Source organism: Rhinatrema bivittatum, chromosome 3 (assembly GCF_901001135.1).
Source record: "Rhinatrema bivittatum chromosome 3, aRhiBiv1.1, whole genome shotgun sequence".
NCBI classification, from domain to species: domain Eukaryota; kingdom Metazoa; phylum Chordata; class Amphibia; order Gymnophiona; family Rhinatrematidae; genus Rhinatrema; species Rhinatrema bivittatum.
In genome coordinates this window covers 190,062,885-190,087,971 of record NC_042617.1, presented here as the reverse complement: position 1 = coordinate 190,087,971, position 25,087 = coordinate 190,062,885, and the positions used below count along the sequence as shown (strand labels likewise).

Below are 25,087 nucleotides of genomic sequence, written 5' to 3'. Positions count from 1 at the left end.
CACGCGGCACGGCTCTTTCTTCTTCCCACGCACCGCGTATCACTTCCTGTTCCGGGTCATGGGGGGGCAGGCGCGGAAAGAAGAAAAGGCCCAGCCACAAGTGCCACAGCTTTTTGTTAGCACTGCTGCCGTTCCCACTGGGCTTGAACGTGTTGATAGCCCGGCGGCAACGGCAGCAGGGAAGAAAGAGCAGCGGGAGAGACCGGGAGCACGCGACACAGCAGCCGGTGCTTGGCGACACACTGGTGTGTCGCGGCACACCGGTTGAGAACCGCTGCTCTAGGGTATACATGTTTAGATTTTTAAGTCTATTCCCATATGCTAGGATAAGCAACAACAAATACCCACTTACCAGCCTACTTAGGCCCGCTCCTGTAAATTGACCCCATCATGACTAGCACTGGGCCTCATTTGTGTGCAAGTTGATACATTTGAAAAACAGAAATAAACTTAGGCCAGCACAGTACAAGGTGCTAATTTTAAAAATTGGGGGTAAAGTTCATTAATACTTTTTAATGCGGTTTTGCATGCACAGTTTTCTTTTCTATAGATTGCTTATCCTTCCTTAAGCTCTGGGACAAAAGATCTGAATTTTCAGAACTGGGCAAGAAACTGATTTGCAGACTTGTTGCAATATTTGTGTGGCAGACCCTCCCAGTCTGGCCACTAGATGCCACTATCCCTGTCCTTATAATATACTTAGAAAGAGAGCCATCCATACCCTTCATTCCCTCCCACCTGGAGGTTCTAATTGGATGACTCAGTGCTATTTAGCCCAGCCATTTTAAGACACCTTGGGATTCAATTAGAGAGAAGTCAGAGACCAAGATGCATTTTTTCCACACTCTGGTGAGGCCTCCCAGTCTCACCCCAAGGAGTTTCTTTTAGAAATGACACCTCCCAGTGCACTCCCTGCCTGAGGGTCCTTCTCCTATGTAACAGAGAGATAGATTTTAAATCTGATATCCCTTTGGGGCAAAGGGGCTCTTTTCAGGGGACCAAAGACCTGTAAGCCTACTCTAAACCCTAGGCAGGCAGCACCAGTGATGGATCCTGCTGCGAGAGACAGTGAGGGCAGAGAAGATATCCATTTTAACTTTTGAAAGTATGATTTGGCCTTTGAGTTAAGTGGGGTGGATTTGGATTCCCCTTCCCCACTGGGATGCCTGATTCCCTGATTTTTCCACAAGAGAAATCCCAGAAGTAACAGCTAAGGAAAAGTTAACAACTGAGTCAAAGGAAGAAAAAGCAAGAGGAGGAGACCCCTTCCTGATCTCTGCACATCATGGAACCAGGAAAGGCTGGGTGGTTAAGGGGAAGAAGAGGGGTAAAGGAAGGAATTTAAAATGCAAGTTTGACCCTTTCCATAGGAATCCCTTACAGCTGCTGGGAGAGCTTATGCATTTAAAATCACCATGGGATCCACCCAGATGTCTGTAACAGACATACTCAAACCTACTCAAACCTACTCAAAAGACATTCCTGTATCATCAATCAGATGTAATCTCGCACTTCTGAATTATGGTCTTTATTTTGCCTTAAACTAATCAATAAATTAATAACACCCAGTTCCTGGGCTTGTCTGTTCTTTTGTAGCATCTCCCTCCCAGGGATGCTACAGCTACAAAAACATACAAGGGATACACGAGCTGATGCAATACTGTGCGCTCTAGCACACAGGTTAACCATGGGTGGATGTGCATTTTGGATACGTGTCCATAACCCCTGATGCAATAAGGGGGTCAGCGCATCCAAAACGCGCATAGCTAAAAGCGCTCATCACATGTAAATGCCATCTTAGGAGTAGCTGGCTTGTTACGGCGGTTACTACCCCAAACCAAATAAGCCTGATACTTCACTTTCAATGCATATCCAGCGTAGCTTTCTGCTTCAACGGCAGGGGGGAACGAAGATAAGACGATTTATATTCAGACAACAACCAACAAGGACTGAATTACATAGTCTGGATAAACAAATAAGCATGGGTGTAGTTTGCTTGTTACAGCAGTTACTACCCCGAATCAATTAAGCCTGATACTTCACTTGGAATACATATCCAGCTCGGAAGGAGTCAGCTAGCCGGAGCAGTCCCAGAGGTTATAAATGTGATTGTGTGCCCTTGGGATTCAACACCCCAGGACAGGTAAGGGTTACATTTGTTTTACCCAACATTTAAATTAAACTTAAATTTGTCATCTAAACTTTTGGATGAACCTTTATTTATGCCCAAAATATGATCCATGTAAGGAATTTCAAAGTTATAATAGTAGTAGTAAGGTATGGATACAATGCATATCAGTATTCAGCAGTTACACATAAAGAAGAGGTACATTTTGTTAGAGTGAAAGTGAAATGAATAGCCTCTTTACCTTCCAGGTGAGTCTCCTTTTTCATCAAACCAAACTTCCTCTCCTGAAATTCCAATGAAAGAAGTCTTTATGAGGAACTCTAACAGCTTGCTTCCATCGATGGGTTTCATGGCATCACACAGGCCAACGTGTCCTGGGCACTCGGATAGATGCATATCATGCAGGCCATGGGCCATTGCATAAATAGCATTAATGACAAATCCCATTTTACTGTCCTGGACATAATTTTCTTCTAAGCTCTCATTACCTGTACCAAAAAAATATTGGCAAAATATATCTCTTAAAATGTATATACAGCATTTTTAGGGTATCACATGGTTCTATGGAGGTCAACATTCAGTCACTGGCAGTATTGCAAAGTTAGCTCAATAAACATATCTGGATATTTTTGGAGGGATATTCACTGGTGCAGCCATACTATTGAATCTAGCTGGCTATCTTAAAGCTAACTTCTTGACTACCTATGGCACAACCTGAGTTAGATAGAATTAAAGCATTTAACAAATTTGAAGGTTTTTACTAGGGATGTGAATCGTTTTTGAACGATTAAAATTATCGTGCCATTGGCTTTCCCCTTTGTGCTCCCCTTTGTGCTAACCTTTGTGCTCCTTCTAATATAATTGTATTTATGTTTTTGTTAATAATTTAACTTTTATTAATGTAGTTTAGCTTTTTGCTTTGTTTAAAATTATTTCATTATTGACGTTTAAATGTATTAGACTAAGGAATTTTACTTCCTGCTTATTCTGTTTCATTGTAAACCGGTTTGATATGCATTCTATGCAGGAAAATCGGTATATAAAAAAAAACCTAAAAATAAATAAATAAATAATAATAAATCTTTAAAGATGGCGCCGGCCATCTTTACTCATCAGCCCCTATTATACTATACTCTATAATAGGGGTTAATGAGTAAAGATGGCGCCTGCCATCCAGTGCTCCTACCATGTGACAGGGGCCGGCCAATGGCACGGATACCCTGTCACATGGTAAGGGCAAAGGGGCATCGGCGCCATTTTTTTTTAGAACAGCTGATGCCTGGGAACGGGAAATCTCTCCCCGAGGCCCACCTGGATCTCTCCTCTCCCCGAGGCCCCCCTGGATCTCTCCCCGAGGCCCCCCGAGGCCCCCCTGGACCACCAGGTAATTTTAAAAGGTTTTGGGGGGGTCGGGAGGGTGGGGTCGATTTAAAGGTTCAAGTGGGGTTTTTTTTTTTAGCGGCGCGGGCCTCCCTAAAAAAAAGTTAGCAATGTGAATTGGAATCGGAAACGATTCCAATTCACATATCTTAACGATCAGATTCCCCCCCCCCCCAGCCAAATCTGATCGTTAAGACGATCTGGCACACGATTCACATCTCTAGTTTTTACCAGGATGAAGTATAGGATATGAAGAATCAGATTTTTTTCTGTATAGTCTTATAAGACTTAGCTTTATTTTTTTGTGTGTTTCTATATGTTTACTTTTATAAGGCCTAAGCAAAACTCTACGAAGGGGAGAAAGATAGATATTGAAAAAGGTTTCTGATAAGGAAGAGCCTTGCGGAACGCTGGTAGTTATAGGATTCCAGTCAGAGATTGAATTTCCAATTCTTATTTGTTGGGTTCGGTCAGATAAGTAGGAAATTAGCCAGTTAATACCAGTGTTAGAAATACCTGTAAACACCCCTGGGCACAAATGTACTTCAAGCACTATCACATTGGTAGCCAGATGATCAGGCTTTAGAGATTTCTACTTTTAAAAGATGTTATAAAAATAGTTTGAACACCCAGAACACCCAGAGTATTTTCACTGTCAAAAAGTTAAAATTGAAAAATGAAATCAAAGGCACTTCTATAATCAAATTAATTATTTTAATTTGCTGGAAAATGGTTATTTTTTTCAAGTTCTTCACTTCTGGAAACAAGTTTAATTATTTAAAGAATTAACATTTCAATTGTTTCAAACTTTTCAATGAAAAATATTTTACTTCTAATATACAAAATTTTTTAATTTTATTCTCATGCTAATATTTTTTAACACAGTATTCTGCATAGAAACCAGTTCCTTTACAAGGATTACTGCTCACCAAGATACTATCAGATAAGTATTTTCCTTATAGTTTTTCTTAAGGAGAACAGGTGTTGCAATTTCAGCTTTAATCCAAGAAAATCTGATTCTTTGTGTTAACTTTCATCATTACTCTTCAGATGCGCGCAAGTTATAAAATCAGGGGTCAGCGCAGCAAGAGGGTGCACAATTGTGCACCTTGCGAGTGCCGAGCCGCACTGCCTTCCCCCGTTCCCTTCCAGGCCACTCTGAAATCCAAGCGGCCTGGAAGGGAACTTCCCTTCCCCTAACCTAACCTTCCCACCCCTTCCCCTTTAGTAAAGCTCTGGGACTTACATGCATCCTTGGGCTTTATGTGCATCGTCAGGCCTTTTTAAAATAGGCTCAGCATGCATAAACCCCCTCCCCCCCCCATGTGCATAAATCCTCTGGATTTACATGCGTAGGGCTTTTAAAATCTGGCCCATTGTGTATTCAATACTGCATTAACTTTAAGTATAGGTAGAGTCTACAATTTGAATTCTATGGGACTCTGTGAAATAGTTTTTCTGAGGTAGAATGAACTTCAGTTAAATAAATTCAGACTCAGATCACCAATTATTCACTTTTCCTCATATTCACTTAGCTATCAAAACTGATAAATACCGTGAATCAGCTATGAAATTAAATGTATTTTTACTAAAACTTACTTCTGTCAGCATTAAATTTATAAACATCACTTACACATACTTTCACACATTAACCCAGTGTTTTGGGTATTCTTCTATGTAAACTAGGCCTCTGTGACAAGAATCTGTGATCTGGTCTCACTCTTTCATCTCCAGCTCAGCACTGCCTGCAGTTTCAGAACGTGCTCAGTAAAAATCTTCAGCACAGATCCCTACTCCTCTAATGTCATTTTAAGAAATAGTACTTATCTACTTCAGGAAACCTACTTTTTCTCTAAAGAACCGCTTAAAAACCCCTTCGCTAAGGAAAACATCCTCAAAAAAATGTGTTTTAATAAGCTCAAAACATTCTCTTTAAGTAATTTATTTCTTAAATCATCCTATGCTTTGGCTTAACTTAGTATTGTTATGCAGACCTGATCACTTAACTGCTTTGTATAAACACTGAGATGGTCTAGCTTTGCTGTGGCATTGTCTAGGGGATGGCTTAGGGATTGTTTTTTGTCTTTCTCTGAGAGCTGAATGGATCTTATTCTTAATTACCTTTAACACTGCCCATTAAAATGATTAAGGAAAACTAGTTAAACAAAACCAATAAATACTCTACTCACACAGTTTCAAACCACACCAAATTCTCAGTTTAGCTTCCAAATAAATTCTACAAGTATCCTGTGTCTTTTCCTGATTTCATAATGATTTCATAATTATATTTATATTCTGAAAATTAAAATATTCTGAAAATTAAACGTTTTTCCCCAAACCAAAGATCAACACAGTGGGGTAGATTTTTTTAAAAAGCGCGTTCGCGTACTTTTGTTTGCGCAGCAGGCGCAAACAAAAGTACGCTGGATTTTATAAGATACGCGCGTAGCCACACATATCTTCTAAAATCCTGGATCAGCGTGCGCAAGGCTGCCGATTTTGGGCAGCCGGCGTGCGCTGAGCCGCGCAGCCTGTCTCCGTTCCCTCCGAGGCTGCTCCAAAATCGGAGCGGCCTCGGAAGGAACTCTCTTTCGCCCTCCCCTCACCTTCCCCTCCCTTCCTCTACCTAACCCACCCCCCCGGCCCTATCTAAACCCCCCCCCCCTTACCTTTGTCCGTAGATTTACGCCTGCGAGAAGCAGACGTAAATCTATGCGCGCCAGCGGAGTGCTGGCGCGCCGTGCTCCGACCCAGGGGCTGGTCCGAAGGCCTGGACCACGCCCCCGGGCCGGCACCACGCCCCTGGTCCCACCCCCAAAACGCCCCGCCCCACCCCCGAAGCGCTGCGTCATCAAGTCCCGCCCCCGACATGCCCCCTTCCAAAAACCCCGGGACCTATGCGCGTCCCGGGGTTCTGCGCGCGCCGGCGGCCTATGGAAAATAGGCGCGCCGGCGCGCAAGGCCCTGCTCACGTAAATCCGGGCGGATATACGCGAGCAGGGCTTTGAAAATCCGCCCGAGTATTTTTATAATCCCATCTTATGACCACTACCATCAACCCCACTTTCTGAGGTATTTTTATCACTTTTTAATCTCTGGGACCTCCTGGGGAAAATAGATGGAATAGCTCTCTTAAAATTCACTTTTGACCCCCTCATTCTAATTATGGTCATATTACTGTAATCCCTAAGCAAGACTATCACTGGCAAAGAAATTAACTTTACTAGATTTAAGAAGTTTATTAGACTTATTGGTGCTGGGTTTGCCAGAATGCTTCCTGGGTGCTGAAATTAAGGTGGAAACCTCTCCCCATGCCTTCCAATAAAAATGCTGTGTTTTTAAACCTTTAAAATTGCTAGTTTTATTTTTACTTTACTTTTAAAAATGTCAAAATCATCTTTGGGAACTTCTTAGGGCAGCCTCTCGTTGATTTCATTGCTGACATCAGTGAGGACCCCTGGGACTGTACTCACAATTTGCTGGGACTTTGCTTATAAGCTCGACACTGATTTCACAATATCGCAGTGGCAGTGTTCCCACAGCTGCCGCTAGGTCTGGGCCCCAGCCGCAGTCAGTGGTACTGATTTAAATTTTAAAAAATGATGTCACAACCATTTCCCAGCTGAGCAGGAGACTAGGAGCAGGATCCACAGCATGAACACCTGTTCAATCTTCTTCCGCTGAGCTTCTGCCTCTCCTTCATGCCACCGGGAGCTCCTCCTGCCACTATCAGACTGATCTTTGCATCGGGGAAATCCCCTGAGCAGCACTGACAGTGCTATCAGCTGCTCTCTCTCTCTGGGATTCTCCAGTACATAGCTGACCTCTCCTTGATCACAGCACCATGTCACTTTCATTTTCAATTGCGGTTATCAGCCGCTTGCAGCAGGAGGTTGCCTTTCCTCCCAGACTGCTATAAAATATTTTAAAAAACATTGTGGCACTCATCTATAGGCTCTTAAGCCTCAGCTTAAGAGCCTATAGATGGGGACCCCTCAATCTTTTTTTTTTTTTTTTTACTTTGGGCTACAACCCAAGCCACACCACTAGCCTACCAGACCACATGACATTGGGACTCAAGTCAAACCAGGACAGGGCAGATAATTATAACATATTTTTACCATTTTTTTTACCCTTATTTACATACCAAATGATTTCAAACATACTAAAAGGATTTCATGAGCAAGGGGATAGAAAGCAGCCAAAATATCCAAAAGAACTAGAACATATTCAGCATTGCTATTGAAAACCCAGGTGATGGTATCAAAAAACTAGAAAGAAGAGTCTCTGTGCTGTGAAGCTTTCTATAGCAAAATTGATGGTTATCAATAATTAAATGAAAATCAAGAAAATCAGAAAGCTGGGCCAGCACAGAACTTTTGATTATCTTAGCAAGAGTTGGAAGAAATTTGTCTGTAGTAAGCCAGGATGAGGGGGATCAGCAGATGGTTTTTTCAACTGGGGACATAAGGAGGCTTGTTCAAGGGAATTTGGAAATGTACCATAGAAAGATAGGTTGACAATATCTGCAATAAAATCACATAAATCATCCCACAAAAGCTTCATTACAGCCGTGGGACAGGGATTGAGAAGATAGGAAGAGGATTTCATCCTGGCTAAAATACAAGAAACATCATCTTTTTTCAAATGTCCATCACACATATATTATGGGTGGGGTGGGGGATTTTGTAACAGCCTACATAAATTTGTGGGCTGTTATATGCATGTGTTACTTCAGTTTTCAAAGCGATCTTGTGCACATAAAGTTCCCTGTGAAAATTACCCCAGCAAACTCCCCCTGCACAATTCCGCCAACTATTTGGTGTGGGAAGTTTTGCCCTAAAATGTAAGGGTATGCTTTTGAAAATGAAAAAAGTCTGTGTGTGAAAGAATACCCTGCCCAGACGCCACTCCCACCCTCCACGAACATCTATCCTGAATGTGGATAACAGGGTATGCATGCAGGATTCATGCACATACTTTTACCCACATATGAGGCAGGCAATTTTATAAAAGGACACTTCTGTGGCTACAACACTATTTTCCCCACAAATAAAGCCTTTTTAAAATTAACCTCACCTGGGCCAATTTTCATTATGAGAGCAGAGCTTTCAGGTAACTGGGCGATTTATACTAATGCTAATTTTCAAAGGGAAAGGTGCCCTAGCATTTCCCTTTGCAAATCAATACTGGTAGGGAACAGGGCTCTGTACTCCATGTGTACATATGTACTGGCTTTATTTTATTATTCATTCTTCTGTAAACCACTCAACAGATACCAGATCTGGCTAGAGTGTTGCACAGCAATAATATACCATATCCCGATGATTTTTTTGCTTCAGTGTTTACTGAAGAGGATGTTGGGGAGATAGCTGTATCAGAGAAGGTTTTCATGGGTGATGATTCAGATGGACTGAACCAAATCACGGTGAACCTATAAGATGTGGTAGGCCTGATTGACAAACTGAAGAGTAGTAAATCACCTGGACCAGATGGTATGCACCCCAGGGTTCTGAAGCAACTAAAAAATTAAATTTCAGATCTATTAGTTAAAATTTGTAACCTATCATTAAAATCATCTATTGTACCTGAAGACTGGAGGGTAGCCAATGTAACCCCAATATTTAAGAAGGGTTCCAGGAGTGATCTTGGAAATTATAGACCTGTGAACCTGACTTCAGTGCTGGGAAAAATAGTAGAATCTATTGTAAAGATAAAAAATCACAGAGCATATGGAAAGAAATAATGCTTCTATATGGCTCCATGGTGAGACTGCACCTTGAATACTTTGTACAATTCTGGTTGCCGCATCTCAAGAAAGATATAGTTGCGATGGAAAAGGTACAGAGAAGGGCAACCAAAATGACAAAGGGGATGGAACAGCTCCCCTATGAGGAAAGGCTGAAGAGGTTAGGGCTATTCAGCTTGGAGAAGAGACGGCTGAGGGGGAAATGATAGAGGTCTTTAATATCATGAGAGGTCTTGAACGAGTAGATGTGAATCGGTTATTTATTTACACTTTCAAATAATAGAAGGACTAGGGGGTATTCCATGAAGTTAGAAAGTAGCACATTTAAGACTAATCAGAGAAAAATTCTTTTTTACTCAATGCACAATAAAGCTCTGGAATTTGTTGCCAGAGGATGTGATTAGTGCAGTTAGTGTAGTTGGGTTCAAAAAAGGTTTGGATAAGTTCTTGGAGCAGAAGTCCATTAACTGCTAATAATCAAGTTTACTTAGGGAATAGCCACTGCTATTAATTGCATCATGGGATCTTCTTAATGTTTGGGTAATTGCCAGGTTCTTGTGGCCTGGTTTGGCCTCTGTTGGAAACAGGTTGCTGGGCTTGATGGACCCTTGGTCTGACCCAGCATGGCAATTTCTTATGTTCTTCTGTTCTTAAATGGTTTAATGGAACACAGTCAGCATGGATTTACCCATGGGAAGTCTTGTCTCACAAATCTGCTTCATCTTTTAGAGGGGTTAATAAACATTTGGATAAAGGTGAACCAGTAGATGTAGTGTATGTGGATTTTCAGAAGGTGTTTGGCAAAGTTCCTCATGAGAGACTTATAAGAAAACTAAAAAGTCATGGGATTGGAGGCGATGTCCTTTCGTGGCATACAAATTGGTTAAAAGACAGGAAACAGAGTAGGATTAAATCATCAATTTTCTCATTGGAAAAGAGTAAACAATGGAGTGCCTCAGGGATCTGTACTTGGAATGGTGCTTTTCAATATATTTATAAATTATCTGGAAAGGAATATGATGAGAGAGGTAATTAAATTTGCAAATGATACAAAATTATTCAGAGTAATTAAATCACAAGTGGATTGTGATAAATTGCAGGAGGACCTTGCGATACTATAAGATTGGGCATGCAAATGGCAGATGAAATTTAATATGGACAAGTGCAAGGTGATGCATATAGAGAAAAATAACCCATGCTGTAGTTACACGATGTTAGGTTCCATATTAAAAGCTTCCACTCAGGAAAAAGTCATAGAATATAATACATTGAAATCGTCGACTCAGTGTGCTGCGGCAGTTAAAAAAGCAAACAAAATGTTAGAAATTATTAGGGAGGGAATGGTGAATAAAACGGAAAATGTTATAATGCCTCTGTTTCGCTCCATGGTGAGACCACACCTTGAATACTGTGTATAATTCTGGTCGCCGCATCTCATAAAAGATAGTTGCACTAGAGAAGGTACAGAGAAGGGTGACCAAAATGATAAAGGGAATGGATACGCTACCTTATGAAGAAAGGCTAAAGAAGTTAGGGCTGTTCAGCTTGGAGAAGAGACGGCTGAAGAGGGATAAAATAGAGGTCTATACAATCATGAGAGGCCTAGAATGGTTAAATGTGAAGCGGTTATTTACTCTTTCGGGTAATAGAAGAACTAGGGGGCACTCTATGAAGTTAGCAAGTAGCATATTTAAAACTAATTTATTTATTTATTTATTTATTTATTAACTTTTATTTACCGACATTCGTGAAGCCCATCATGCCGGTTTACAATGAACTCAGGTGGAAAATACAGTATAACAGTAACAATATTAATAACAATAATAATAAATAACAATAACAGTTAACCATATGAGGGGAAGAGAAGGGGAAGGGGACAAGGCAGAAGGAAGATGAGGTAAAAAACAAATTAAATAAGAAAAGAGGGACAACTATGTACAGATAAAAAATATACAGGAGTCAATAACCTAAGAATAGATACCAGTAGCTTACGTACGGGTTTTATTAATTTAAGAGGGAAATAATGAAGAGTTGAATGACTGCAGTATTAACTAGGCGACGGAGAAACTTCTTTTTCACTCAACACACAGTTAAGCTCTGGAGTTTGTTGCCAGAGGATATGGTTAGTGCAGTTAGTGTAGCTGGGTTCCAAAAAGGTTTGGATAAGTTCTTGAAGGAGAAGTCCATTAACAGCTATTAATCAAGTTTACTTAGGGAATAGCCACTGCTATTAATTGCATCAGTAGCATGGGATCTTCTTAGTGTTTGGGTAATTGCCAGGTTCTTGTGGCCTGGTTTGGCTTCTGTTGGAAACAGGATGCTGGGCTTGATGGACCCTTGGGCTGACCCAGTATGGCAACTTCTTAGGTTCTTCCGCCACCCCAACTTAAACATGTCCCTATTTTCTTGTGGGTATATGTACCCATGCTGTGACTTACTTGCAGTGATGGGAGCGGGAGCAAGAGCAATTTTAGCAGCCCATTTTACATGTTTAATTGGATGTTTAGCTTCATAAAAAATTTGAAATGTGTATCCCTGTTGTTCTTTTCTAGTAAAACCCCATACCAGGAACTGGTTAAACTCTTCCTTCTGTAGTCCTGTACAGAATTCTTCTCAACCCTTGAAACTGCTACTTATTCGGTAGTCCTTGCATTTGCTGGCCCAATAAACAGGAATAAAGTTTAAGAACTCAAGTCACCAGGGTTGCAGCAGGAGTTTAAGCCTTCTTTGGGAGAATAGTGGCCTAATATCTACTGTCATAAAAAAACGATATTGGGCCAATATTTATGTCATTTCAAACCACTTAGAGGAAAGCTTTCAAACTGTGCACAGATGTTTATGTCAATTTTCAAAGGGAAAACTTTACTTTGGCAAATTGGGTTGGAAAAAGTGCACATCTGGACCTGTACCTGCTATTTGTGCATGTGTATTTTCCAGCAAAATTAGGCACATGCACATATATGTATGTATGTATATATGCATGCACCCTCCTCCAGCATTTGTGCATCCATTTCATATTGACTCTCACACACCTGACCTGCTTAGACCTTAACTACATTTGTGCACAATACTCCTGAAATCAGGCTCATCATTCGCAATTAAAGTTATATATATACATAACTTTGTGTGTAATTGCTAAGCCCTCCCTGACTCAGCCCCTAGGAGCATGTCCTCAATCTGTGCATAGAAGTACACGTGCACTGGGACTACAGATGCAATTTTATGCAGTGAGAGGATAGGCCATTTTCGAAGAATCACTTTTCAGATGTAAAATACATTTTTAAACATAGATATGCCTTTGAAAATTGCACTCTTAAGGAAGGGCCCAAAATAAGATTTGGGTACGCTGAAGACAGAGGCTCCCATGTTTTCCCATTATGAGATTCTTCTTTGTTTTCAGTCCTGACCCTTAAGACCCATTTGATCACTTAGATGCATTATTTTTCTTCACCCCCCAAGACCTCTACCAGTAACAAAATGTTCTTCTGCTCAGTCAAGGCCGGCGCAACCCACTGTGCGAGCCATGCACTTGCACAGGGCAGCAGCTCCAAGAACGCGGCAGCTTGGGAACACCAGCATACAAAATGGAGTGGAGACCATAGGGCTGCCTGGCAGAATCCACCCTGCCGGCAGCTGAAGTAGAGAAAAGGCTCCAGGCTGCCCATGGCATAGGAGACCCTAAGGAGGCTTAAGTGCTCAGATTTAGGCATTAAATTGGGTGGGGGTAACCCACCCCCCATCCGATCTGACATAGCAACATGTGGACCTCTTGCGCGAACCGGCGGTAGCAACAACAGCAGTAGCGTTTCAGTGAAGCATTTTTCTATTGTTGCAGGACTGGTCTCATGGTAGGAGATGCAAATCTTACTGCTCCTTTCGCGAGACCAGCAGGAGATGATGTCACTGAAACGCTGCTGCTGCTGCCGGCTTGTACAGGGGATCCATGTGTTGCTACATCGGATTGGAAAGAGTTTAAGATTACCCTTGCCCAATCTGATGCCAAATCTGAGCAGGCAAGCCTCCCTTAGGCTCTCTATGTCACAGGCAGCCCGGAGTCTTTGCCATACTAAGGCTGCTGGTGGGTTGGATTCTGCCAGGAGCCCTGTGGCCTCCGCTCTATTTTGACAAGTAGGAAGAACCTGGGAAGGGTGAAGAGATGGGGAGTGACTGGGTAAGAAGGCAGGAGAAGGAAGAAATTGGGGAAAGCATAGAAAAGGGTGAGAAGACGGGAGGAAAGAGCAGGGGAGGGAGAGGGCAAGAAGAGACTCTAGAGGAAGGAGAAGGGGAAAAGCTTAGGTAATAAGGAAAGAGAGAGAGAAGGGGGAAAATGATGATATAGTGGCTCACTAAGGGGTGAGAAGAAGGAGAAGAATCTCTAGAGAGACAGGGATGGGGAAGAACTGAGGTAGTGTGAGAAGAAGGAGAATATCTAGAGGGTGGAAGGGGGAAAGTGGGGAAAACAAGCAAATATAGTAAGGGAAAGGGGAAGAAGAGCTGAAGTAGTGAGATGTGGGTTGCCCATGACCCCCATCCTACCAGTAGCCAAAGTGGAGTGGAGACCACCTTGCAATCCTGACCTAATGAAAGCCAAAGTGAAGAGGTGGGCCAGGGCTGAAGGGGGAAAAAGTGGAAGTAAAGGTGAGGCCCATGTGTGTGAGGGAGCGTGTGTGTGTGTGTGTATCTATGTGTGTATAAGAACAGAGCATGTGTTTGTGTGTGAGTGAGTGTGAGACAGGAGGAGCATGTGAGAGAGGTAGTTCATATGTGTGGGGGGAGTAGGTGAGCAAGAGAGAGCATGTGTCAGTGTGTGAGCATATGTGTGAGAGGGAGCATGTATGTATGTATGTGTGTGTGTGCGTGCGTGCGTGCATGTGTGGAGGAGAAGGTATGAGTGCATGAGCGACAATAAGTGTGTGTGAATATACGAGAGAGAGGAGAAAGTTTGTGTGCCTTCCCTCATCCACTAATCCACACAATTTCAGGATGAGTGGAAATTGAAATTTCTCAGGTATGGAGAGTGGGAGGTTTTTAAAAAATCTTTATTAGTTTTAATTATTTGGTGTTATTTGATGTGTCTGCTCTTTTGAAATATTTTACTGGTATTTGGGAAACTAAAAAATCAATTTATGAGTTTTCAATTAATAGATTGTTATTCTTCTGTCTTGAAATATTTATTTTCGCTACTAATATGGTTTTTATATTGCTTTTACATTGTTGCACTGTATTCAGATTCTGGCTTGTTGTGGTTCCCAGTTCACTTTTTTTCTGAACATTTTTATTTATACTTTATGGCCTCTTTTTTTTCATTCTGTATTTGGTGTTCTGCACATGTGATCAGGATGAGGTATTCTGCTGGCGTGTAGTTTCTGTGTAGGGATCTATAGTAGCCCAGCTTGTTCTGTTTTCCTAAAAAGAGGTGTAGGACCTAGTGTAATATTTGCAGCATTACTTGTTAATACTTAACATTGTTATTGCTTGTGCTTGAATGCTGGTAGTTACTGCTGATCTGGTATAGGAGGTTTACTAAATTGTAATTGTTCAGTCATGGCTTTTTAAGAGTTGAGCTCATATCCCACATGTGTTACAATAGGCTTAATACCATATGGGTATTTTTTATGGGTTTTCTGGTTGGTGCTACAGCAGTGCATGTAAAAATATTATACAAGTTGCTGTGACATTTTTACCTCAAAAACTCAGAATGTTCTTTTTAATGTAAAATCAGTTATTATAAATGCAGAATTTTTAAGTGTGTGTGTAGAGGGCTGATGTGGAGGGGTTTAGGGGTTTTAAAGTTCTCTTAGAGCATCTAATATCCTCGCACTGGCCATGGGTTCCAAAGGAGGGGGGTGTGGACCTGGGTAGGGAGGAATATCAGATTTTAAAGTTTAGATTGCTGGAGAGAGATGAATGAACTGGGGGACACAGTGGTGGTGGTGGTGGGAGATGGGGGGGGACAGCACAATAACTATTTGCACAGGGCCACAACAAAGCTAGCACCGGCCCTATGCTCAGTGCAGAATGAAGTCCAAGCAGCTTCCCTTTAGGCCTTCCTAGCTCCCATCGTTTCCTGAGAAAGGAAACATATATTCCTCCCATGGAAAATCATAGCTCATGCCAACCATACTTCTTTTCTGTATCTGATTCCAGTGGTATGTTATAAAAGAATGTTTTAGGAAAGAGAGAAAAGGTTAAGTTAGACCCTAACGCACGCAATAGGATTTAAATTAGCTGAAGGGGAGAAGTTGGGGCGAGGAGGGGAGGAGTCGACCGCAGGACCGCTGCCAGCGAAATCGCACTACCACAGTGCGAACGGCTGTGGCCTTTCACAGGCCCATCCCCTCTTCGTCCCTACCCCCTTTTTCGCGGGATTCATCATTCCACGAGGAATGATGAATCCTACCCTATGTGAGTTGGATAAGTTAGCCCTGCTATTGAGCAGGATTAAAGTTAGCTGGATAAACTTATCTGGCTAACTACTAGTTATTTGGGTATATTCAGTGGTGTTGCTATGCCACTGAATATCCGGTACAAGTTAGCCAGATATTTTTTCCAGCTAAGTTAGGCCTGGATTCACATGGGACTTTTCGCATGCGATAACGGCTTATCGCGTGCAAAAAGCATTTGAAAATGACCCCCTTATTCAGTCAGATAGCGGCTGAATATGGACCTCTATAGCAAAATGATGGCTCAGCCAAAAATTACCATTTTCTGCCTTGTGAAAAGTATGTGTGCTCTTCCAAAGTATCATTAGCCAGACTACAAGGTGGTGTTGCCAGAGGTATGTTCTGATTGGGGGAGGAAAACAGCATGTGTGTATAGCTTTCTCACAAATATGCACGCTATATTCCCCCTCTCAGCCACCCAAACAAAAGAACAGATGCCAAGCATGAGTTGGCATTCAGTGTGCACACTTCATGCTAATTCTTGAAAAGGATGTACCAATGTACTTTTGCTTTGAAAATTAACATAAACTATGTGAATTTAAAGCAGCCTCATACTTTAGAAGGTTTTGGGTTATTTGATAATTGTCCCCATATTTAGGATTATTTTTTCCTATGTGCAGCACTTTGCACTCATCTGCATTAAATTTCATCTGCCATCTAGACGCCTCATTCCCGCATCTCACAAAATACTCCTACAATTCCTCACCATCTGCTAGTATTTTAACTACTTTCAATAATTTTGTGTCATCTGCAGATTTGATCAGCTCACTCTTTGTCCCCATTATAGATCATTAATGAATATGTTAAACAATACTGATCTCAGTTCAGATTCCTGAGATACTCAACTATTTTCTTCTCTCCTTCCACTGAGAAAACTTTCCTATCCATTAACAAGTTACCAATCTTTAATAAGCCATTGCCTCCTATCCCATGACTTTTTAATTTTCTCAGGAGTCTCTCATGAGACATTTTATCCAATGTCTTTTGAAAATGGAGGTTCAGTTTACCAACTGGCTTGCCTTTATCCATATTCTTATTTATATGTTCAAATAATTAAAAAAGATTACTAAGGCATGACTTTGCTAAATTCATGCTGGTACTCTATGTTAAGCCATATTTATCCAAATCTCCAGTAATTCTGTATCTTATCAATATCTTCCATCATTTTGCCTGGCACTAGCTCTTTTTAAAGAAATGATGTTACATAGCTACTCTCTAGTTCATAGCAGGATGGCAGATTATAGTGATAGAATATAGATTATCAGTGGCAAGTCTGTAGTTTCATATTTATGTTCCTTCAGAACTCTGGGCTGCATGCAATTAGGTCCTGATGATTTGATACTATTTAATTTGTCAGTCTTCTCTAGCACCTCAGTTTTTCTGAATCATCCATCACCTAGGAAGAATGGCACTGAAAACATAAAGTACATAATCTAGCAGTGATTTAAGACTCATCACTGTCCTTTGAATCACTGATTGGTGTAGTGGTTTGGAACTCTTTCTATAAATTGAGATTATTATGGCACCACAAACCATTTTTGTCCCAGAATACCTTGAGGACAGTGGTTCATGCTATAGTTATCTCAGCCATTGATTTATGTTATATTCTTTATCTTGGTGTACCTCAGTCAATAACAAAGGCATTACAATTGATCCAAGATGCTGTGGCATGCCTGATATCGGGATCCAACCAATATTCAGGATCATATTATGCCTACTCTTAAAAAACTTAATTTGCTCCCGATCTCGTGATGTATCAACTTCAAAACTACGGTATTGGTGTATAAAGCCATCAATAATTTAGCTCTACCATGTTTTAATTTGCTTCTTAAAATGCATTGTCCAACTCAGACTTTACATTCTTCATCACAAAATTTACAATCTATTCAATCAGATCACCAAGTTCATTTGGAAGAAACCAGAGAAAGTATCTTTTATGTAGCAGGTTCTTGTCTATGGAACTCACTATCAGAGGCAGTAAAAATTGCATCTACATTATTATCTTTTCATAAGATGCTTAAACTCATTTTTTTATTTTGCATTTTAGACTTAATTGTTTTTGCTGCTTAATATTCTGATACTCCTAAGTTTTAGATTGAGCAAGCATTTTATGATGTTTTTTTGAGCATGAGACAGCCCACTGCTTTGAACCACTCTTTGGGTATGTCTGAGTTATTGCTTTTAATGTTTTAATTGTTTGATTATGATTTATGTGATTGTCTTTTAGATTAGTTTTAGATATGTTATTATTTTTTTGTTTATTATATTTATGTTTTTTTAAATGATTATATACACTATTTGGTAATGTGCCTAGTATTGTAGGTAGGTGGGCTTAAATTTATAAATAAAATATGATACTTTTTAGTGGTTAGTTCCAAGTAACTTATTGCTTTCTAGAGACCTTCTATTGCAAGGAGTGAGGAATTTTCAGACCTCTAGGGCTACACACCAGTCAGATTTTCAGGTTATCCTACATGAATATACATGAAATAGATTTTCATACATTTGAGGCAATATATGTGCAAATCTGTCTTCTGATTCCTCATTAGGGATATCCTGAAAGCTTGACTGGTGTGTGGCTCTTGAGCACTGGAGAGTCCCAAACCATGGGCTTCTGCAAGCCTATTTTTTTTCTGTCTCTTCCTGCCATTTTACTTTACTGTTTTGGTCTGTTTTGATCAGATCCTGAACCATGCCTTCCTCTTTTGAAGGTAGAGAGTTTTTTTTCCCCTAAGGGAATTCATAGCAATCTGCTGCCTTTCTGAGGTCATTAATTATTAAGAAGTTACTGTATATTGTGTCAGAGCAGAGAAAAGCAGTCATTACTGTCACTGGTAGCAATATTATAGAATACCTTTATACTTAGCAGTACATTTATGCTATCAATGTTTTACACAGTTTTGCACATTTCTCTTCTCAACTGGAAGCTGCACCCATTCCTTTTAACCTTAGTAACTTTATTAATTTACTACATTAAAGTATTTAGTGACTTCAATGTTATTGTTTGCTATGCTTAATATCCATGTGCGCCTTCTCCAGTTGCATGCAAACTAACATTACCTGCAAATCAACAACTGAGCTGGCATAGAAATTTTCAACGTTTCCTGAGCTGGCATAGAAATTTTCAAAGTGTCTCTATATTGCTAAAATCCATTTTGTGAAAATCAGGTTCCATGTGTGCACATGCTGTAAGATTGTGTTTATAACTGCGTAGGTTTTTTTTTTTTTTTTTTTTTAAATACTATCAACTTTTATCCTTATAGATGCTGCTTTATGAAAATGAAACGTTCATCTTCAGTTATATTCTTCTTGTTCATAACATCATCAGACAATGGCCAGACTGACCTATGATGTCAACAGGAGACAAAAAGCTTGAACTGAATAATTCATTTTACTGCAATGCAGTTCAGGATGTCAAAGGGGATTTTATTTTGGAAAACAAGCCTATATGATGAAATCATACAGTATTAACACACATGGAATCCAAATCCCCATATTCACAGAGTGAGTTTTAAGCATAGAATAAAAAGACTTTGTAGGTATCACTGGGCTTGAGGCAAGTTGCACCTCTATCTTGGTTTTTTTATGTCTCTTGTTTGCTCCTCCTCAGTAACCACGCTTCCAGACTTTGAAGCAAGCACTGCCCCACTACCACAGGAACAATTATGAGCCATTACATAAGACAAAATGAAAACAAAATTTTGATCCTGCCTATACTGTTGGGGGCAATCCCTGTCTTCTGGATTGGCTAATCTGGGTGCTTTTCCCCAGTTCAGTTGGTTAATTTGTTTTATCATTTATTTATTCATTTCCCATCAAAGACAAAGGGGGAGGTAATGTGTCTTCTTTTGGCTCCAAAATTGGAGTTTTCTGTTCAGGTTTAGTGACATTTTCAGGCAGCTATCAGCTGCAAATGGAAAAGCACTCCAAGACACCAAGATTGTGACAAAGTGGCATCAAGAGTGGCAAAAACAGCCTAAGGCACTGGTACAGGGTAAAATAGCCCAGAGGCATAAAACCTCAAGTTACTGTGAGAGGAACAAAGAAGAACCAAGAATGGCAAGCACACCCTAAGGCTCCAAAAGAAGGGCAAAGGGCACCAACAACAATGAAGATCCTGAGAGAACATGAGAGGTGCAGCAGTGTGTAAAACAATGGGTTGGCATGGCAACACCAAAAGTCAGAAAGTACTGTAAGGGAAGTTGAAAAAATGTTTGAAGACAGCAGGAGCAGAAACAGAAACTGCCATGACCCAAATGTATCAAGAGAGGCTCAGGACAGCAGGAACACTGGCATATACAACCACAAACCATAGGTTACTCCTGGGGGAATTCTGTGCAAAAAAATTAAAAATTCTGCGCACAAAAGCTGAAAATTCTGTGCACAAAAACTGAAAATTCTGCAAACTTTATATTGGTCAAAATAATACAATTTACATGACAGTCTTTAAGTAATTACATTTTAAATTATTACAGAAAATAGTTATTACTTAAAGTTGCAGAATTTTAAATATTTTGAGCAGAATTTCCCTAGAAATTCACTGTAAGAGTGCCCTTTCACATACACACACCCTCATATAGGCTCCCTCACTCTCTCACACACACACATCCCCTCATACAGGGGCCTCTCTCTTGCATACACACTCACACAAGCTCCCTTTCTCTTTCACACATACATCCTCATACAGGCTTCCCATGTTTCTCTCTCATGCAGCCCTTCACACAGGCTCCCTCTCACACATACACAATTCCTTCACTCAGGCTAGCACCCTCACATACACACGATCCCTTTTTCATACACACAAGCTCCCAATCTCTCACACACATACACACCCCTTCACAATCTCCTCATATAGGCTCCCTCTCTGAAACCCACACTCAAGCATCCCACGCACTCCCCCTCTTACCAACCAAGCTGTCTCTCACCCTCCCCTACATCCCCTCTCCTCATATAGGCTCCCTCTCTGAAACCCATACTCAAGCATCCCCCCCACCCATCCTCTCTTACCTCCCATGCTCCCTCTCACACCCTCCTGCTCTCTCTCACCCTCCCTCCCCCCCCCCCTTACCAACCATGCTCTCTGTCACCCTCCCCTCTCTCACACACACATTCTCTCTCACCGGCATCCCCCCCATGCTCTCTCTCACACCCTCCTGCTCTCTCTCACCCTCCCCTCCCCGACACACATTCTCTCTCACCATCATGCCGTGGGACACGCTCTGTTCCCGGCCAAGATGAAGGCCAGGTGCGCCGTTCGTGGTGAAAAGGGAAAGCCCCGTGTGCCGCGAATGGCGCGCCGGGCCTTCATCTTCGCCACGAATGGAGCGTGTCCCGTGGCACATGGGGGCCTTCCCTTTTCGCCATGAACGGCACACCGGGCCTTCATCTTCGCCGCAAACAGAGCATGTGCCGTGGGACGCACTCCATTCACAGCATGCTGGGGTCTCCTCTGCTATTTTCTGCCCAGAATTTGGCAATTCTGTGCATGGGAGGAATTCTGCATTCCGCAGTAGCGCAGAATTCCCCCAGGAGTAATAGGTGAAAAGCAACACAGCAAAAAGAGTGTCATTAATACCCCAAGGCACATAATGAGAGGTGTAATAGCAAGCTACTGATTTTCAGTCTTACCATAAAGCACTGTCACCTAGTAGTGACATACAGACAAGATAATTATGTCTGATAGAAAAAGCAGAGTGGTACTATCAATACCTCCAAACATGGAGAGAGGGCTAAATCAGGAAGAAAAGTTTAATCAAAACCCCAAGGCACTAGAAGAACAGCAAATCAGCACTAACAGTGATATGAATACCACCTACTGGCATCATGAGAGGTGCAGTAAGTGTAGAAAGCATCAGATTGACATGGCAAGACCTAGTCAGTAAGTACTGTTAAGGAATTTGAAAAAAACAACAACTTAGAAACCAGCTGAAGTAGAGGCAGAAACACCTAAGACCCAACACACCAAGAGCGATTGTGTTCAACTGGCATACGGGCATTTTAAACCACAAACTATTTGTGCAGAACAATGCAGCAAGAAGAATGCAGCAATGCCCCAAAACTCTGTGAATGGGGTAACTTAATCCAAACAGAAGCATGAACATCACAAGGCACTCACAGAGGTGCAAAGGGCACCAACCATAGTAGCACTAGAAGGCACTTAAAGAGGGAAAAAGCAGCAACACTGGTATGACCATCCTAAGGTGTAGAATGAGGTGTAGGCCAAAGCAGAGTATCATCACAGTGCTTAGAATGCAGGATATAGAAAACAATCCAGTGGCATCAAAGCCCCAAGGCATCATGAGAGAAGCAAAAGGCAGCAACAACAATAGCATGAAGAGCCAAAGGCACTAAAAGAACAGAAATGCAGCACCAAAATGACAGGAATACCCCAATGCACTGAGAAGGAGAAAATGGTACCAGTAGTGGCAGGAGTTCTCCCAGGCACCATGAGATGTCCAAGAGCAGGGCAGGCAGTTAGAGAGGCAGAATAACACAATGTGCAGAACCAAGAAAAAGGAGGGATGGAAGGAGAAACTTTTAATTATGTTATTTCCATTTTTTGTTTTTGGGTTCAAAACACCTTAGTATAACCAAGAGAGAAATAGGGTGAGGCTCAAGAGTAGTAGAAGAAGAAAACACCAGGAATCAGGAAAGAGGCTGGGTGGGAGGAGCAGGGAGAACAATCATTTCCCAAATGCAGCATGTCACCACCTTTAATTTTGCCTGTCTCCTATTATAGTGCAGCCATGTGGTAAGAATATAAGAGCATTAGTAATATCATGCTGGGTCACACCAAGGTCAATCAAACCTAGCATCTTATCTCTGAGAGTGGCCATTCCAGTCACAAGTATCCAGCAGATTCCATAAAGTGATTTTGTGTTATTTACTCCCAGGGATAGGAAAAGCTTTCTTTAGTCTACCTGGCTAATAAGGATATATAGATTTTTCCTTCAAGAACTTGTACAATCTCTTAACACCCCCCACCCCTCCACCCCCAGTTGCCTTGATCATGTCCTCTGGCATCAGATTCCATTATTTCATTGTTCACTGAGTGAAAATGTATTTTCTCTTGTCTCCTTGTTTTAGCATTATTTGAAAGGATAAGACAACCCATCTGCTCCATGGTGGCTTGCCACACATGTGGGGCTGAGAGCTTCTTGCCTGTCAGTGTCATCTCCCTGGAGGAAGAGGCTTGGGGAAGGGGGTTAATTTTGGGAGACTGTTTTCCTCTTTTTTTCGGGCTTTCCTGCTGTTGCAGCTTCTACTGTTTTTTTGACTGGCAGAAAGAGTCCCCAGAATAGTGTGGGTGACCTCCCCTGAAGCCAATGCTAACAGGTATTTTCTTTTACATAGTACAGAATGCCACTGTTTGTAAAATGCCCCAGTATCTTTCCAAGAACTGACGGCCTTACAACAGTAAATTTACTCTGCAAAATGCAGGTTCTTCCTAGTTTTGAATTGCTTCCATACCCTGGACTTTTTTCCTGGACCTCTTCTCCATCTCTGCAAGCTTGGATACTGCTACTGGGACTGGGGTTGAGGGTGGACCAAGAGACAAACAGTCAGGACATCTTTTCTACTCTGCACCTCCTCCTCTTCCAGGGTGGAGCTCTTTGCTCCAACAGTATAGGGTAGAATGCAAGTAATTAAGCTCTCCAAGTTCTCCCAAACCACTAGAAATTCTAAATCCTCTGATACTGGGAAATCCTTACATGATTAATCTCACTCAATGCTTTCTTGCAGAAGCTGCTGCAGACATTTCTTAAGTGGAATCAGGGAAGAGCAATGTGTTGCTTTTGGCAGTTCTGCTTCTATTGCCAATGCTATTTCTGCAGATGCCACCTTCTCCTGCCCCTGTACCAGGGTAATCGAGTTAATAGTGAAAAAAGGCAGCAAATGCACTTCCAGCTTCAGCTTCTTCTTGTTTGATGCTGTGTCAGTGGTTTTCCCCTGCTATAAAAAAATCTCTTTAGACGATGGGGGAGTCCTGGTGTTCTCACTACTAAGGCTTTCAGGAGTATTTGGGTTTTCCCTAGTGGGTGCCTTTCTAGAAGGAGGCAAATATTTTCCTCTGTCTGTACCATTGTTGATGGTGGTATTAGAGCATTAGCCTCTTTATGCCATTGTCTGAGGCATGATGGAATTCTATTTGATGCAGTACCTGAGGCAAAGGATTTTTTTTTATAATATGTAGTGTTAGTGTACTTGTGATACTTACACAGACACTAGTGTGGAATCAAGGTCACACACACCCACACACAGAGACTGTAGTACATACTCTGTTCTTTTAAAGTGTGCTATACTGTTTTCTAAGTACTGCACTACCTAGTGAATGACTGGTACTATTTGAGAAAGAAACACCCTTACAATGGTCCGTATATAGAATATCTGACTGACTTATAGAGAAGCTCTTTCTCCCTCTCTTTTCTCTGCCTATCAAAGAGCTATGGCACCCCTACCATCAGGAGTTACACCTACTCCCCTGGGCACACACACCCTTCCAGGCTATTTAAAATTCACATAGCTCCCACACAGCCCACTTACACACATAAGTGGCCATTTTTTGCACACACAAGGTTTTTACAATCTACCTTAATGTGTTCAAAGACATTACCACTGCACTTAAAATAAATCCCTCTCTGTATGCAGTTCAGTAAAAAGTAGAAGTGCACAGCCTCCCAAATTTAGTTTGGTTTTTTTATGGGGGTGGGGTGGGGAGGGGGAAGGGGAAGGGGTTCCAGGTATCATTTTGTTTAATGTTTATTTCGTTTCTATTCCAATAAAAAAAGTGCCATGGCTGGGAACCAAATTGACTCCCACTTACCCCTTCTGTGGGCTTCTGTGCAGTAAAAGGGGCAAGATGGATGCCTATTCATCTCTTGACCCTTGGTCATTCCTTTCAAATTGTACCAATTGGCCCTGAGACCTGTTCCATACTGACATCAAAATGGTGCTGGTCTTAGAGCAGAGCCATTTTGTTGTATGGCTACACAACAAAAAGGTGCCAGATGACTCTGAGATTGGCACCATTTTGATGTCACTATGGTGCTGATATCAGGCAAATTGGTGCCATTTGAAAGGGAATAACCTGGGGCAGATGGCGAGTAGGTATCCCTCCTATGCCTTTTGCTGTACGGGACCCCCATGGACAAGGTAAGTGGAGGCCGGAGTAGTTCCCAGCCCCAGTATCTTTTTGAGAGGAGGATCAGAGGTGCCCTGGGCCTAGAGCCCTAGCACTGTTTCTTGGAGAGGGGGTTCTAGGCCCCAAGCTACTTTTTATTTGGAAGGGGCCACTAGCAACTTGTTTTGGAGTAGCACTAGGGAGACCCTAGGTCAGCCTTGGAGAAACCTCAGATTGGAACTGGAATGACTGCAGGCAATCCTCAG

At 41.7% G+C, this 25,087-nt stretch overlaps 1 protein-coding gene across 1 annotated transcript in view; it reads right to left on the bottom strand.

Moving 5' to 3' along the window:
- The window catches only part of GRM1 (glutamate metabotropic receptor 1), a 915,771-nt gene that overhangs the window by 159,188 nt on the left and 731,496 nt on the right, over positions 1-25,087 (bottom strand). The window contains exon 4 of the mRNA XM_029594037.1: positions 2,370-2,616. Within this exon, the coding sequence (XP_029449897.1) occupies positions 2,370-2,616 (247 nt within the window). The remainder of the gene's footprint in view (positions 1-2,369; positions 2,617-25,087) is intronic.